Source organism: Jatropha curcas, chromosome 5, assembly GCF_041381405.1.
Source record: "Jatropha curcas cultivar XTBG-Jc1 chromosome 5, XTBG_Jcur_1.0, whole genome shotgun sequence".
Lineage (NCBI taxonomy): Eukaryota > Viridiplantae > Streptophyta > Magnoliopsida > Malpighiales > Euphorbiaceae > Jatropha > Jatropha curcas.
This window is the reverse complement of record NC_143155.1, coordinates 16,499,268-16,517,908: the sequence shown is the minus strand read 5'-3', so window position 1 is coordinate 16,517,908 and position 18,641 is coordinate 16,499,268. Positions and strand designations below refer to the sequence as shown.

General features: G+C 35.5%; 1 protein-coding gene across 1 annotated transcript; it reads right to left on the bottom strand.

The window, feature by feature from the left end:
- Window positions 1-14,247: 14,247 nt before the first annotated feature.
- On the bottom strand, window positions 14,248-18,057 carry LOC149496283 (caffeic acid 3-O-methyltransferase 1-like). The gene is made up of 4 exons (XM_089722173.1): window positions 17,538-18,057; window positions 15,313-15,623; window positions 14,931-14,995; window positions 14,248-14,840 (listed from the first exon to the last, which is right to left on the bottom strand). The coding sequence occupies exons 1-4, from the start codon at window positions 17,954-17,956 to the stop codon at window positions 14,538-14,540; spliced, it is 1,098 nt and encodes a 365-aa protein (XP_089578299.1). The 5' UTR covers window positions 17,957-18,057; the 3' UTR covers window positions 14,248-14,537.
- Between the last annotated feature and the right edge of the window lie 584 nt (window positions 18,058-18,641).

Below are 18,641 nucleotides of genomic sequence, written 5' to 3'. Positions count from 1 at the left end.
CTTTCCCTTTATTGATCAAATGCTTGAAAGTCTTGCAGGTTATCCTTTTTATTGTTTCTTAGATGGCTATTCAGGATACTTCCAAATACCTATAGCCCCTGAAGACCAAGAGAAAACTACTTTCATTTGTCCTTATGGCACTTTTGCCTATAGGAGAATGCCTTTTGGCTATGCAATGCCCCTGCAACCTTTCAAAGGTGCATGATGTCCATCTTTTCAGATATGGTGGAAAAATTTATTGAGATATTCATGGATGACTTTTCTGTGTTTGGTTCTTCTTTCGATGCATGCCTTCATAATTTATCTTTAGTAATGCAGTGATGTGAAGATACTAACCTTGTGTTAAATTGGGAAAAATGTCACTTCATGGTTAGTGAAGGTATTGTCTTAGGGCATAAAATCTCTCAAAAAGGGATTGAAGTAGACAAGGCAAAAATTGAGGTAATTGAAAAACTACCTCCTCCTAACACAGTGAAAGGTATAAGAAGTTTTCTTGGGCATGCAGGATTTTATAGGAGATTCATAAAGGATTTCTCAAAAATCACTAAACCTCTTTGCAATCTATTAGTTAAAGATGTTCCTTTTGATTTTGACAAAGAGTGTTTAGATGCTTTTAATAGGTTGAAGAAGGAGTTAATCTCAGCCCCGATCATTACTACACCAGATTGGACTTTACCCTTTGAACTCATGTGTGATGCTAGTGATCATGCTGTAGGAGCCGTGCTTGGACAAAGAAAAGACAAAAAGTTGCATGTTATTTATTATGCAAGTCGCACATTGAATGATGCGCAATTAAACTGTGCAACTACAGAAAAAGAATTGTTGGCTATTGTTTTTGCTTTTGACAAATTCAGGGCATATCTAATCGGGGCTAAAACAATAGTCTATACAGATCACTCCGCCATCAAATACTTGCTGGAAAAGAAAGATGCAAAGTCGAGACTCATTCGTTGGGTACTTTTATTGCAAGAATTTGACCTAGAAATTCGCGACAAAAAGGGGACCGAGAACCTTGTTGCTGACCATCTTTCCAGGCTTGAATTGGGGGAAGAAGATACAAGCGAGCTACAAATCAATAAAAGCTTTCCTCATGAGCAACTTCTTCTAGTAGCAAATGCTCAAACCCCCTGGTACGCTGACATAGTTAATTATCTTGTTTGCAAAATTCCTCCTCCCAATTTTTCTTACCAACAAAGGAAAAAAATTTTTCATGATATCAAATTCTACTATTGGGAGGAGCCATTTTTGTTCAAGTATTGCAGTGATCAGCTTTTCAGAAGATGTATACCGGAAACTGAAATAGAAAGTGTCCTTAAATTATGCCATTCAATGGAATGTGAAGGTCACTTTGGAGCAAGCAAAACAGCTGCGCGTATACTAGAAAGTGGTTTGTATTGGCCTAATCTCTTTAAAGATGCTTATAACTATGTTCGTCTATGTGATCATTGTCAAAGGTTAGGTAACATTTCGAAGAGACATGAGATGCCCCTAAATAGCATCCTTAAAGTCGAAATCTTTGACGTATGGGGTCTGGACTTCATGGGACCTTTTCCGCCATCGTATTCAAATCAATACATTCTAGTGGCAGTGGATTATGTGTCAAAATGGGCAGAGGCTGTTGCTCTTCCAAATAACGATGCCAAAAGTGTGATGAGCTTCATCAAGAAAAACATTTTTACAAGGCATGGTACTCCGAGAGCAATAATCACGGACGGAGGTAAGCATTTTTGCAATAAGTATTTAGATTCCCTTCTTGCAAAATATGGTGTCACTCATCGTGTAGGTACTCCATATCATCCTCAAACAAGTGGACAAGTAGAGGTCACTAATAGAGAAATCAAAAAGATCCTTGAAACCACTGTTGGACAATCAAGAAAGGATTGGTCCAAAAAGCTAGACGATGCTCTATGGGCCTACAGAACGGCATTCAAAATGCCTATAGGTATGTCTCCATATCGCATGGTGTATGGTAAAGCTTGTCATCTTCCTATGGAGTTGGAACATAAGGTGTTTTGGGCCATTCAATTTCTCAACTTTAATGCCAAAGAAGTGGGACAAAAACGCTTGTTACAGCTAAACATGATGGATGAATTGCGCCTCCATGCTTATGAAAGTGCTAAAATTTACAAAGATCGTACTAAATAATGGCACGATAAGCGCATTATCATGAGGGATCTAAAGGTAGGCCAGCAGGTGTTGCTCTATAACTCTGGGCTCCGGTTATTCCCTGGTAAGTTGCGCTCTAGATGGTCTGGACCATTCACAATCAAGGAAATCTTTCCTCATGGAGCGGTTGAAATAGTGGATGGTAAGTCAAATCGAAGTTTCAAGGTAAATGCTCAATGTTTAAGAAGCTATCATAATGAAAACTTTGAACCCATCAAGAGTACAATTGGTCTTGCTTAGCCTAAACTAGGATAAGTGCGTCGAACTTAACAACGTTAAACAAAAGTGCTTGTGGGAGACAACCCATCTACTTTTCTTGCTAAATTTTCATCCATTTATTTGTTTTTATTCTCTATTTTATCTGTCAACTCCCCCAAATTTTCTCCATAAGTGTTCTTTTGTTTTACTTAGAGTTTTTTGTAGGAAAAAGTGGAAATCCAGAACAAAGCACGCTCTAGCTGTGCTGGGAGGCACGCCCGTGCCATGAGGTGAGAAGCCAGCACGCCCAGGCGTGCCCCGAAGCACATCCGTGCATTTTTCCAAGGTGCTGACACTTGAAGGTCAGAGAAGAGCATGCCCCAGGCGTGCCCATTAGCACGCCCGTGCCATAGAGAAGGGACAAACACACTTGAAGGTCAGAGAGGAGCACGCTCTCGCCGTGCTCAGTAGCACGCCCGTGCTACTTAAAAGGGGGAAAAGACCACTTAAGAGGCAGGGACAAGCACGCCCCAGGCGTGCCAGATAGCATGCCCGTGCTATCCACAGGCACTTTGCAATTCGAGAGGCAGAGAAGAGCACGCCCAAGCCGTGCTTGACAGCACGCCCGTGCCAGGTACGCTTCTTTTTTTTTATTTTGCAGGTCAGAGGGAGGCATGCCTAGGCCGTGCTTAGCAGCACGGCCGTGCCACGATCAGACCCACTTATTAATTGGCACCCCTATTTAAAGAGCACGCCTCCAAACCCTCTCTTTTCCATCTCGCACGCCCTAGCCGTCACCCCTTTTCTCTCAAATTTTCTCTTTTCTTCTCCCTTTTCTGTCAAATCAAACACTCTCCACCCAAAATTTTCACATAATCAACTCCAACAATGCCTCCTAGATACAAACGCAGCAGACCCGCATCCTCCGTTGCTGCTCGAAAGCGTTCAACTACGCGGTCCTCCACGGCTCCTCAACCTCCTTCACCTCCTGCACTTCCATTCGAGTTTGCCTCATCCGATCAACAAGAAAGGTACACAAAATTATCTCTTCGGCCTATTTTACCGAATAGATTTATTGATGAGGCTGCCTTAGCACAAGTGGGTCTTAGAGATATTGTGTTAGAACCACTTAAGAGAATAGGATGGGGGGAATTTCTTGATATGAAGGACTTAGTTTATGCACCTCTAACTCTAGAATTTCTGAGTTCCTATCACGCTTTTATTCCGTTTTTGCCTGATTCACCACCAAGCAGGGTTAACTTTAGGCTTCTTAGTCAAGACTTTGAACTAACTGTGAATGAAATTAGCCACATTTTTGGGTTTCCTACAGACAATAGCCAGATACAAATATCTAGTGATTTTAGTGCGCGAAAACTTGGCGAAATTTGACAGGTGAAGTGAATTCTAATCCTAGATATTCAAAAGCCTCCAAATTAAAAAAAACCTTCCTTGCGATACATTCACAAATTCTTGTCTAATACCATTTTTGGAAGGAGTGAGAGCGACGGGGTGCTAAGTTTGAACGAATTATATTTTCTGTGGGCTATTGAAAATGGGGTTTTGTTGAATGTTGGTTATTGGCTCTGCCAAAAATTTGCGAGGGTGGCTGGAGCCGACAAAGGGGCTATAATGGTAGGGTGTTTTGTGACCCGGATTGCTAGGTACTTACAGGTTTGGAACCCGGCTAGGCCAATTTATGATAGTGTAGGTGGGGGGCGTGGTACAAGACTGGATCTAGATGTTATGATACACATGAAATTGATCGAAAAAGTCGGGGATGCATATCGAGTAGTGGGTGCTATAGAGGTAAATCCTGATGATGCAAGAGCCGAGACAGCAGGTGGTGCTAACATGGAAGAGGATAATCCTCCTCCTTTTCCTTCTTCTTTTGGTGCAGGTACCTCCGGCGCTGGTCCATCGTTCCAAGGCACATCCAACATGTCGAATGATGAAGTCCTTGCCAGAATGATGTCTTGGATGGACTTCTTTGACACGCGCCTTAATGGGATGGAAACGATGATCGCGGACCGTTTCTAGTCCATCGAGATTATGAACAGTAGTCTTGATTCTAGGATGGACACCATGCAAGGCCAACTCTAGACCATCCTCCAGCTTCTGCAGCCACCCCCACCACCGGAGAATTGACGGATTTCTCACTTCTCTTTTGTTTTATTTATGTTTATTTTTTCTAATACATTGTCTTGGTTGCTTTCATTTTAGTTTGTTTGTTATTTGAATTTTTATAACTTTTTAGTAGCTTTTGTTCTTAATGTTTAGTTGCTCTTTTAGCTAAGACACATTTCACACCCGTTCTATTGTATTGTTCAATACAATGTTGGTAAGGTTTCTTTCTCTCTCTTACTGCTTTCCTTCTAGTAATGCAATAAGTTTGGGGAATTTATGCACATTGGGGACAATGTGATTGATTGAATTGGGGGAAGGGAATTTTGGCTAAAAATTTTTGTTTTTGTGTAACATGTTTGGAATGATTACAAGTAAGCTTGAAGGTTGTCATGTCTAGTGATGAGTGTTAAATATAGTTGATTCTCAATTCTAGCATATTTAAGTTTTGAATTTGAAATTTTGACTCAATCATGTTCATTGATCTAAACTATTTGTTTCTAGACTTTTAAACACTGATTTTTATGAAAGTTATGATATATAGGTGTGTTTTACTCTAAAATATTTTAAACCTTGGCATTCCTAGAACAAAAATTAGAACTCCCTTCGAGGCGAAAAATTTAAATGTTTACATTTTGAAGGAGATGACTTAGGCAATTTTTGTTGACCCTTATATGTAGCCTAGACCACCTAAATAAAAATATATGACCTTTGAAACCAACTTTGAAGCCTTAAACCGTAAAATTTTCTTCTTCACCCTCAATAAACCAAGCCATTGAAGCCAAATTCAAATCCCTTACCATAAGTACAAAGGATTGTATGATTAAAAGATTCGACTTTTAATTAAAATATAGCAATAAAAGAGGGAGAATTCATCAATCAATACTAGCAAATAAAGAAAAGAAGAAAGAATCAAGAAAGAGGCACATGAAAAGCAATCAAAAGAATGCAAGAAGAATGGAAAAAGCAAGGAAGAAAAGTGCCAAAATATTAAGAAAAGACCTTGCACAAGATGCCTCTAGCTAGTAAGAAAGTTTCAAAACAGACACTCCCTAGAACTAGTAAAAGTTTAATTAAAATAGAATCTTGAATATTATACATTCTTTTGTACTCTTTGACTACCCTTTTATCCCTTCTTTTGATTAAGCAAAAATTTGCACCAAGAAAGCCCCATTACAACCCAAAATAAAGACCTTTTGATCTTTTAATCCTATGCATTTAAATCGTGGAGAAAGGATGACTAATTCTGCATATGGGAATGCCACTGCTGCACTATCAATTGTCTTATTTTTAAGAGGTTGAAAAATCTTTAGATAATTCATGTCCTATTTATCATAAATTGAATAAATATTAGTGTTGACAATCTCTTTAAACTTATATTTTACTCAATGAATGTGCTTTATTCAAAAATAAAAGTCAAGCTTAAGTATGAATAGCATGGAGAACGATTGAGTTTATTCACTTGTTTACTAATCATGATATCTTGAAAGATTATTGAAATCATCTCCAACCATGTTAAACTAGTGTCGTCAATTTATTTTTCTTTTAGTTTTGTTGCTTGAGGACAAGCAATGGATTAAGTTTGGGGAATTTTGATAAGTGTAAATTTTATAGTGTTTTTAATATAGTTTTTATTAGAATTTTAGTAAGTTTTTTATTACTTTAATTTGATTTTAAATTACTTTTAGTATAATTGTGTTCAAAAGCTTCCTTGATCTTTAATCCGCTTGATCTAAGAGAAAATTGTAGGAATTTGGCGCAGAAAAGAGCTTTATAATACAAGGCACTTAGCTTCCAACACGCCCAGGCCGTGCTAAAAGGGCACAACCGTGCTAGAAGCCAAGGAAACAAAGGGAGAGACAGAAGAGAGCACGGCCAGGGTGTGTCAAAAGGCACGGCCGTGCTACAATGGGACCAGGGCGTGTCAAGCATAGCACGCCCATGGCAAGACTACGCAGACTTCTAGAGAAGAGCACGCCCTGCCTGTGCTTTGTAGCACACCCGTGCCTCAGTGCTTCACTAGCCCGTGCTACCTAGCACACCCCGTGTTTCACTAGCCAGACTTCCAGACTAAAGCACACCCAGCCCGTGCCATGTCGCACGCCCGTGCTACGCAGGCGGAACCAGCGTGAATTTAATACGCAAATCAAGTTTTTCTCACATGGGCCGACTTCAGGGAGTTTCCTAAACACACTAAACAAGACCTAGACCTATTCTAGGAGAAAAAGGAGTCCTAATCAAGAAGAAATCAAGAGCCTAAACACTCATGATCTCCTATAAAGGATTTTTCACTAAATAAGGATTCTATTTCCTAAAAGGAGTCAGACTTGCCTTCAGGAACTCTATATAAAGAGAGGAACTTCTCATAACAAGGAATCTGGGTTTTTTGTGCAATTCTTTACATAATTCTCTTTCTCTCAAAGATTTCAAGCTTCAAATAATTGTGCCAAGATTCAAGGAAGCCATCAACATAGTTGTGATACAGTTTTTATTCTAAACTCTTCATCTTGTTTCTTTCTTTATTATTGTCTTTAAATATGATGAATGATTCAAGTATGATTGAGTTTAATTTAATTACTATGTCTAGCTAAACTCTTATACTAGGGATTTGATGTAATTTAATTCGATTTCAGCTTATAATATTATTTTTCTTTGTTCTTGTTATAACTTATTATTGTGCTTAAGGCTTCTAGCCAGAAAATTTCCCCTGGATTGATTTATTTCAATAATCACATTCGGGAGAAGGGTTATTGATATGAAAAAGATAATAATTTACTTGAGAATAATAACTTGATGTGGAAGCTATATGGTTTTACTCAATGGGTGTTTTCATAAGTTAATAAATTAATAAGTTGTGAACTCACAAAACAACCATAAAACCTAATGATTTGATTTATGTTTAATTTCACTATTAAAGATAGGTAATTAAACTGGATTAGAATAGCTAACAATAAATCGGGAGAGCTTGTTAGTAACTTTAGGGTTGTTTCGACTACTTGAACAATTAAAGTTGATTAATGAACTAATATAATAAGCTGGATAGAATTGAGTGAAATCAAATTCCCTAGTAGCTTAATCCTCTGAATTCTTGTCACCTGAATTTTGTGCTTGATCTCTTCTGTTCTTACTTTAAATTTTATTTACCTTACAATCGAAGCTCTCTTTTCATCGTCTAAATAATAATAGGTTAACATAATTTTGGTAATTGATAAACAATCCCTGTGGATACGATACTCTTTCACTCTATATTACTTGTTGCGATTTCGTACACTTGCGAAAACCGCTGTCAAGTAACATCAACCTCCATATTATAGTGGTATTGCGTATTAAACGCATTGCAGATGTCTTCCCAGGTTTTCATTTTGGATCGGTCTAGACTGACAAACCACCTCAAAGCAGCACCAGTCAGAGATTATTGGAATAATTGAGCAAGGAGCTCGCTGCTGAATCCAAACGGGTTAAGGGCACCCACATACATTTTCAGGTGCGTTTTGGGACAGGTGGTTCCGTCAAACTTGTCCATGTTGGGCATTTTGAACTTTGTGGGCAGTCTTGCTTCGGGGAACAAGGACAAGGAGTCCATGTCCACCACTTCCTTGTGTGTCTTGAGGGCAGTAATAGACCTTTCCAACAGTTCCAGTTTTTCTCTCATTTTCTGAGCTTCCAGCTCAGAAGCAGTTCTGGAGGGAATTTCATCCAGGTTAAGGGCCGGGTTTGTTGGTTCAGCAGTAGGACCCTGATTGGAGGTAGCAGGTCCACTTCCCCCAGCGAAAGCCCCATTTCCATTACCACAACCTAGTTCAGCTATTAGGGCAGTCCTCTGGGCAGCCAATGCCTCATTCATTCTAGCCTCCATTCTGGCTTCCAGTTGTTCAATGAGGTTTTGGATGTCAGTAAGTGATGCCATTGGTGCAGTTGGAGTTGGTGAAGCTGGTGAAGCTGGTGAGATTGGTGAAGCTGGTGAGGTTAGTGATAGCACTGTAGGTGTGACTGGAACTTGGATAGGCACTCGAACAGTGGGTACCTGATAGGATCAAGGTAGCTGGATTAGGGTACAGTGGGTAGTATTTTGTATCAGGGTAGCTGAAGTAGATCGACTCTTTTGTCCAGTTGTGCATGACCAAAAAGAATATTTCATGTTCCTCTTAATGTGATGATATGTCATGAATGCGCACAACATCACGTCATAATCCGGTTATGATATGATTCAGATCATTGGGTGCATACAGTCCTAAAGGATAGGTTCTATAGGCTATGACACAAATAGAGAATAGGCTTATAAAGGGACCCTTGAACCTTGAGCATGGATATACCTAACCACATGTGAAACAAAGAGTTTCGCGTGGGTCCAATGGTACGCATACTCATGGGCCATCCCCAAAAGGATTAGGGATGGTTTGCGGTAACAGGGAGGACGCTTTGGCTGTCTGTCGACATAATCAAAGAGACCTGCCGATCAACGTTACTTGCTATCCAGACTCAGAAGTTTAAATAGAGAGAGAAGAAATTCATTTGAAATTCATTTTTTTATGCAATGGAGAAAAGGATTCTCAATCGTGCAAATAAATCAACAAGTTAAAATGTTTTAATTAAATTGTACAAATTGAGTCCAAATTTCCTCATCTCGTATTCTTAAAGAAAGAATACTCGATTCATGTTAGGGTACCCTGCAAAACAAAGCATAGTAAAATACCCTAAAGACGGGCCGGTTAGTTTAGACAACAATCGTAGTCCACTTTATGCAAAATGATTACATAACTCCCCAGTAGAGTCGCCAAACTGTAAACCCCTCCCCCGAAATCATAAGCAGATAATGCATATGACCAAAGGGCAGAAATGCACGTGAATGTATGAGTCGCCGCCTTGTTTAATTATTTTAGGGTAAACTAGGAAAAACCCTAAGTTGACTCCAATTTTAATTAACCTAATTACTAGATTAATTAACCCATTGTTTAAGGCATGGTTTGCGAACCCGAGGTGGATCCCGAGACCATGTCATGTTGATGAACTAACCGATGAATGAATGCTTTGCAGAGTAAATGATGTAATTGGACCAATGAGAATGTTTTATGTGATTTCGACTTGCCGCTCGGGGTTAAATCCCAAACGTGCCTACGTACTTCCGTTTGAATGGAAGATCAAAGTCAACGTAGTTCGATAGGCCTTTTTAAAAGGGCTTTGAATGGGTATGCTTTATGCATGAGTGTGTGTATGCTTTGTGCATTTTTGTTTAGGCATTTTGCCGAAGAATTGATTGATTTGATTAGGCGTTTGTTGCTAAAAAATGTTTACTTAAGGCTTTTAGCCAAAAAGATTGATTTAGCAATGGTTGCCAAAAATTGATGTGATTTAGGCGATTGTCGCCAAAATTGATTATTTGAAGGTTTTTAGCCAAAATGAGTTGACTTAGGCAATTTGTTTGCTAAAAGGTGTTGATTGGGCGATTGTCGCCAAAATTGATTGATTTAAGGCAATTTATTTGCCAAAAGTGATTATTTGAAGGCTTTTAGCCAAAATTTTGATTTAAGCGATTTGTCGCTAAAAATGGTTAATCTACTTATAGGCATTTTGTTTGCCAAAAGAGATCAATTGAATTGCAATGTAGGCAATTTATTGCCAAGAAAAACGTGTTTAATTAAGGCTATTTAGCCACAATTATTGATTAATTGGACTTAAGCCGAACTGTTCGAAATAAAGGCGATTATACCATAGCTATTAATTAGCTAGGTACTTTAAGCCAATATTGTCGGATTTAGGCTTTAATACCATGATTATTAATTAACCGGGTATTTAAGCTTAATCTAATTTAATTGAGGCAATTTACTTGCCTAATGATGACGTGAATGCATTTCTGCAGTTGTAGAATCAGGAGTAGAAGAGAAACATGCTTGAAGTGCTAAAATTAAATAAGCAGAGTTTCATTTATTTACCTGAGTTAATCGGCGACCGCTTCTTAGCTTCCGCTTGAAAAATTCCGGATTAAGCTCCTCGTTTGGGGAATATTAATTAATTTAATTTAATTTAAGAGGCCAAATATCACAACAGCAAAGTAATAAAAAGCCTATACTAAAATGCAAAAAAGCAGTAAAAGAATCGCAAGGAGCATAAGGGAGAAGGAGCGTCCGTCAACACAGACTGAGTGAGTAAAAACGGAGTGTCAGGGCTGTATTTATAGGCAAAAATCGGACTGGAGGGCAGCCGCCACCGCCGGGTCCGGCGGCCTGAGCCGCCGTGGACGGCAACCAGCGCCGCCATTTCCGGCGATAGCCGCCGCCGTTTCCGGCGGTAGCCGCCGCCGTGGCCGGCGGTCTTGCTAGTCTTTCGTTCCGGAGGCTTTTTCGGGAGTTTCGGACCTCCAAAAATATTCCGGGACCGGTTCTGCGATCCTCGTAATTTTCCGGACGTTTTAAGTACCATATTGGCATACTTTGGATGAACTTCCAAAATGGCCTCCGGTCCAGCAGGACTGTTTGCAGTCCGGAAAAATAGGCTTTTTGAGTCTCAAAATTTGAGTATTCACACTTTTACAACTAGATTATCATCCTTCTTATAAAAGCGTTCTCTTTTTTCAAGAATTGTGGCAAGAATAAGAGTCCGTTGTTCAAAGTTTTAGATCTCTCAAAACTCTCTCTTAAACCTCCCTTTAATTCTTTTCATCTATTTTCTTCAAGAAATATTTTTTTCAAGAGAAAAGAAAACTGGTAACAACAGTTCTGGACTTTCTTTCTGTTTTCAAAATCTTTTTTTTTGTTCTTCCTGTACTTATAATTGTGTTTCTCTCTATCTATATAAATTGTTGTAATCTAGTGTAGACTAGAGGTTTTTAAATGAAAAACATTTGTGTAATAGCTTAGGTAAAAAGCTATGGTGTAAAAGGTTATCAAGCGACCTTCTACTTATGTGAGATTCTAATATCTTGATCTGAGTTTTCTATTCTCTACAAAACTGAAAAGGTAGAGGTTGAGTAAAACCTTCAAAAATCTAATGAGACAAAGGTTAGGTCTAAGAAGTATTGATTTATTTCCTTGTAAAGTTGGTTTGTCCCTTACCCTTTAAAAGAGATAACATAGTAGAGGATCTCAAGATGAGTCATGGGGAATGGATGTAGGCGAGTTAATACCGAACTATTACAAATCTCTGTGTTTATCTTCTTTTATTTGTTGGATTATTGCTCGATTATATTCTGTTTACAAAACCGTTAATTTTTTTTTTTAGAAATACAAGATTGTTAACGAGTTTTTGTTTCTACATGTGAATAACCTTTATCTTTGTGGATCATTAGAACTCTGGCTTTCTGTACTATGATTTTACCAAGTTCTAATATGTCCTTTTTATATTCAATAGAAATCATAATCTGAGTTATAATTTTTTTTCTAATCTTGCATAAACTTTGTGAAGTAGTTCTAAACATAATAACTGTTTTTTACAGAGTCTTTCTAATCTTCCAACACCTTTGTGAGAAAGTTCTAAACTTGATAACTAACTCTCACAAATATTTTCTAATTCCGTTGCAACAGAATTTTGATCTTATATTTTAAAAATCAAATTTTTAAGAGAATCCAATTTACCCCTCTTAGGTTGTGCCATACATAAACGAGACCCACAATAATAAATATAAAATTAGCTTTAATAATTTAATAAATCAATACAAAAAATTACTTTACATTTAATTATTTTAACTATATTATTTTTGTAAACTGAATTATTTGTAACAACATGTTTAATAATAATTAATAAATAATATTTTACCATTAAATAATTAACTAATAAATAATATTTATTGTCTTATTATCTATATTGAATTATTTGAATTACAGAACTTTATCTATATAGAATTATCTAAGATTAGAAACAATGTTTAAATGTTTAAATTACAAACTCTAACTAAATCTTTGCTTTATAATTATTGATATTATAATTTCTATATAACATGAAAATTTAATAAAGCAATCGCAAAGAAATAAATTTTATCATAAAAATAAGGATGTAAGCCACGCAAGAGCGGACCTTCATCTAATTTTTAATTATTCTACATAAGTTCATGGTCAAATTGGCTGAAAAAGTCAAATATGACATTTTAATCACTCTAAATAAGTTAAGGACCAAATTGACTTTTATTCCTTGTAAATTTATTGTTCCAACTTTTTAAAATTTTTATTTTAATGCCTAAACGGAAAAGTTTTGCTATTTAATTTATTAACCTTTAAAATTTTTTTAAACAAGTCTCCCTAGTCTACATGGCAAACCAGAATTCCAAATAGGACATCGAGGCCTACATTACACTTAAAGAAATGTTAATCTAAGTCTGGAATAAGTGATCTCAAGGGCTAAAAAGTGTCTGCAATTGTTGAATTGACTACGTTGCCTCTCTCCTGTTTGTTCTAGTCCCACTTCCAAATATGGCTAATGCTAGCAACTTCTTTAGTGTAAAATTGGAATAAATCTCTTTTTTTTTTTCCTTTTTATCTCTACTTCTCTCTCCTATCTTTAATCAGTCTCTTTTGCATTAATTTAGTTCTAAGTTTCTAACTTTATTGATTATGTAAATATTCTTTGATGGTTTTAAGGTTCAAAAAGCTTTTATCAAATGGGCCTTTTTTGATTTTCAATTTGATTGTTGTTATATTGATGTTATTGCTAACAAAGGGTAAAAATTATAGGTGATGTGTGTAAAAAAATAGAATTTGGAAAAGGAACTTGCAAGCCATCCAAAAATAACATTTAGATGGAATTTATTAATTTATGTGCAATTACCTGCTACATATGATAGGATTTTATACCATAGGCAATGGTATATGATTTCCATCGACTCAGGTTTCAGAAGGTATACATGGAGGAATGAACTTTCTTTTCCATTTCATCAAATTACTGGCGTGCAAGTCAAAATTGCTTTGATCGAAAGGCCTATAATCAATTGGTTGATTTTATCTATTTCTTTGACAATTATGATAGAGGTATCTATGCTTCCAACAACAGAGAGTTGCTCATGGTAACCTTTGGCTATAGAATAAAAGGAAAGCTATCATGAAATGGATTCTTGATAAGAGAAAAAATCTCTCACCCTCTTTTTGTTTTATCAAAATCCAAAAGTAAAGATCAAAATTCTAATTTACTTCAGTACTGTTTTTCTTCTTCTTCTGTCTAAAATTAGTTCTTAAATCGAATTAAGCATCGTCTTCCACACTTGCATACGCTGTTTTCCATCTTGATCAAGCAAAGCTTTTGCTCTCTCCCCAGGCACAAATGAGGTTCGGTCTGATTAACAGTGAGTAATATAGTCATTTCTTAAATAATTCGAGTCAGCATGCTACATCTATTTCAGCCATCTCAACATATTTTGCTTATGTCATTATGCATTATAATGTGTCATGGCCCATGTATATAGGTCCTGTTTGGATTTTCAGCCTGTCACATGCAATAGAAATTAGTACATGATTGAAAAATTTTCAATGGTTGACATATTTATCAAAAATTTTCAGTTCAAACACTAAAGTAAAAGGTTTTAAAACGTGGATAGTTTTAGTATATTTATTGGGTGTATACATCAAGTATAGATAAAACTTACTAACAAATTATAATTTTTGTCCTTGAGAAAAAAAATGTAAATTATATCTATAACTTGTTTTGTAATTTGTCTATAAATTGTAAATTATATTAGAACTAACGCCAGGCGTAGACATTTTAAAGACGGCGTGAATGATTAGGGAATTCAAAAAACACAATCAAGAGAGAAAATTATAAATATTTTGTAGTTTATTTGATATAACATCCTGTAAGCAACATATGATCACATTATTTGTTTTTAAAGGTAGAATTGCATAACTTGAAACAAAGTTACTCTCCAGTATCTCAATTTACAAATTAAAAAAAAAAAAAAAAAAAAAAAAAAAACTCTTATCTTTAGGCATAGAAAGATAAAGGGGGCCGATAGGGGTCGACATGGGGCCTAGCCCATTTAAAATTTCAAAATTTTATTTTTAATATTATATAATATTATATCCCAAAATATTATAATAATTTTAAGTGTAAATTTCTACTCATGTGCATCCATCCTAGGCCTTCTTGATAAATTCCATAACGCTGGTATTAAAAGCAGAACAGGTTACTTGAAAACCCTTAAACCCAGCTCCTTTAGCTAATGCCTCAAATTCATTTTCAGTTCTCTCTTTCCCACCTGAATGGAGAGCCAACATTATGCAGTCCATGTGGATGACTCCCTTGGTGGCAAGGCTTGTGTCGGGGGCTACCGGAAGAATATAATCGGCCACAATTAATTTTCCGTTTACAGGTAACGCATCGCAACAATTCTTCAAAAATTTTAAGCAATGTTCGTCGCTCCAATTGTGGCATATCCACTGCACAAGCATGGACACAATCAAAATGGATTAGATGTTTCTTTTTCCTCCAGATTAGCCATTGCCAAGGAAATTAGATATCTAACTTACCTTCATGAAAATAGCATCTGCTTTAGGAACAGTAACAAACATGTCTCCGCTAACATGCTCCACACCTACAACCAAGGTCCACCTCAGTATCAAAATCAATAAAATCTCATAATTAAACATCTCTAACAAGCGATCTCAACTCTCCATAAAAGTAAAAATAACTCTCCATAAAAGTAAAAATATAAGTTTCGATACTAGAGAAACGCAGTTTGCTGGAAGGGCAATAAATCTTTACGTGGATTACACTTTCTAGTTATAGAAAAAAAAAAAAAAAAAAACAATGTCTAACAAGCTAACAAATACTAATTTCCAACCTCTCATCTAAACAAATTATATATAATCCAATAAAAGTGCGTAGCATTATAGAGATGGTAGTGAATACCGGGATAAGACGGGGCATCCTCGATAACATGGGGCAAATCGAAGTTAATACCCTTTAGTGAAGGGTATTTGGAGACGATCATGTTAATTACAGCTCCAGTTCCACCACCCACATCCACCAAAGATGTGAGACCCTCAAAGCCTTTGTAGGTTTCAAGAATTTTCTTCATGGTAACGATGGAATGGTTAGACATTCCCTTGTTGAAAACCTTACTGAATCTTGGATCTGTGCCTTGATATTCAAATGCATCCATTCCATGGGCCTTGTTAAATGGAATGACTCCTTCAAGAACTGCATCTTTCAAATGATACCTGCAATGTATAAATAAATAAATAAATAAAAGTAAATAACCCCTTGAAGGACATGTTTGGTTAAGTGTTTTATTTTTACTTTTTAACAGTCATCATAATCATATCTACCATTTTTGTCACCCCATCCTTTCAATTCCGTGACCACTATCACCGCCTGCCTTACCATCGCCACTGTTACTACTACCCTACCCCTGCCACTGTCGCTACCATTGGCACTTTGTGTCTACCACTGCCATCCCACCATCGTTATGATCACCATCCTACTTCTGCCGACATCATTACCACAACCAAGTTACATCTGTTATGATAACCTGAGAATGTGGCGGCGGCTTTAAGAGTCAAGCGTTGGGCCTAGCTGTCATCCCCCATAATATTGTCCTAAGAAGTTTGTGGTACCTTTGTTTGAATAAATGACCCTAAAAGGGAAAAGCTAGAATACTGTCCTCAGAAATTTGATTCAGTTTGATTTGATATAGTTTGATTTTGACTTTCATGGATAATTTAATTTGATTGGGTTTTGGTTTTTAAATTCATTTTTATGTCAAGAGAAATTTGTTTTTCTATTTAGCATTTTAAAGTAGGCTTGGTTGTGTTTAGAAGGCCTATTGATTGTCCTAATTTTGCAAAGTGTTTTCTGAATATGTTTATTTAATAAAATAAAATTTTATTTGCTGATAAAAAATAAAATACTGTCCTCAGAATTTTGTGCTGCCTTTGCTGAGATGAATGACCCAAAAAAGAAAAGGTTGAGCATTTTTCCTTGATTATAATTCTTAGACGTGAAAAGAAAGGGTAAATGAGACTTCCAAGTCATAGTGGTGACATCTCTACTGCAAAGAGTTGAAAACTATATTTCAAGGTTCAAATTACATTTTACTAATAAAAAATAACAATTTTTAGTAGGCGAAAATTTATAATAATTTCATGATTCTATAAATTCGTAGTAGACTCATAAATGAATGAATATTGAAATTCATTCTACACAAGATCAATTGATCATATAATAAATCTAAAATCAAATTGAAAATTATGCTCTTCTATATTTAATATGAGATCTATTTCTCAATAAATTTCATTAGATGTACTACGAAGATTTATTTAAAAATATTATATATAAATATTAAATTGGAAGAGTTATATTTTCATTCTAGAATTTGAGCAGTACCTTGGCAAACCAAAAAAGGGGGAAAAAAATAATTTCAATTTCTTAATATGAATTAAGCTTCTATTTGATAAAAATAAATTTTAGCAAATTTATTTAAATATTTATAATTCTTTTAAAAGTTAAATTTTGTAAAATTTAATATAACGAAATCTAATTTTATCATTTGTAAAATCTCAAGATAGTTCCTTCCCGGATATGATAATTGGATATTAGTGACGAAATATATATGCCAAGTTGTAGTCCAAAGACTGATGGAGTGATGACACTAAAAATGAGGAAGTGTTAATCAATGAGTAAAAGGCAAAGGAAGCTATAAGAAGAATAAAAAAAAAAAGAAAATTAAAATTATTGGACTTTTGAGCCTTTCAATTTTTTTTTCAAAAAAAGAAAAGTAAAAAAAAAAAAGCTTGATTTGAATATTTACAAGAAAAAGAAAAGTTGGTATTCAAATTTCTGATTTTCTACATTGCTTGATAATCATTTGACTATTAGTCCAATGAATTAATATTATATATGCTAACATTAATAATAAACTTAATCTAGTACTTAAATTGGAAGAATAACTTGCATAAACTCGGTTTATGGTTCAACTATGAACCAATCTAATTTTTTTTTTAAAAAAAAAGAATAATTCTAATCATTAGAAAAAAATAATAAAGTGAGAATAATTTTTTAAAAAATCTTTATTTTCGTTGGTGTAGTACATAAATAAATGATATCTAAATTTATATAAGGTAGAAAATGGTTACCAGCTTTCCATGAGTACTTTGTCTAGGTTGAGAAGACAAAGAGGGGCAATAGAGACTCCATCTTCATTCTTGGTCAAGAATTTGCAAACAGGAGCCAAACCATAAAGCCTCTCAACTTTCCCATCATTAAGCTTTCTTAAAGAACATGTAAGTATGGAGTAACTGGCCAGCAGGCGCAGTATACGGTCCAAAACGACAGGTGCATCTGCGCTCTTGGTAGGGAGCTGAGAAGCGATGTCGTACGTAGACAAGAATGCACCAGGACCAGCTTTAGCAATGATTTCAAGCAAATCAAGTTCAATGGCTGATTTTAGAACCATAGGCAGTAACGGAGCACTAGATAATTGCATGGCAAATAAAATTGCTTCCTCATCTGACACTCGAGTTGGAGTCATCTGAGCTTCGCCGATCGAATCCATCTCCAAGATGATTTTTTTTTTTTTCAATCTCCCTGGGAAATGGAGTTAGAAATTAATATGCTTAAAACACTATGATGGACAAGGTGGAGAAGAATGAAAGAAATAGGCTTTTGATATATGGGAATATGACCGCTAACTGGGCTTTATATAGTGTGTTGCTCAACTACCCTCTTTCTTTTTCCTTTTCTTTTTGTTTTTCCTTTATTTTAGGATAGTAAAAGTCAAAAAAAAAAAAAAAAAAAAAGCCATGTATTTTAAGAGAACACGTGTTATCATGGAAATAAAAAATAAGAAATATATTCTCAAATTTTCTTATAGGTTATAATTTAATTAATTTACGTTAAAGAATAAGATTTATCTATTTGTGACTATATATATATGTGACTTCCCATTAATAAGAATCACTCTCATATTCTCTCTTTACTTCTTTCCTTATTTTTTATTATTTTATAACACATTATCAACACGAATGTTCTACCATTATTTTGTTCTACTACTTTGATTTCGTTCGATTATTTAGTCGATCAAATTGTTTTGGGTGGACAACTTATGGTTTGCAACAACGAAAATTAAGATTTATACATACGAGTTTATTGAAGTTTTAAAAGATAACTGACATATATATTTATTTATTTATTTGAAATCATATTATTGATTAATTTAAAAAAAAAAAGCGAAAAAGTAT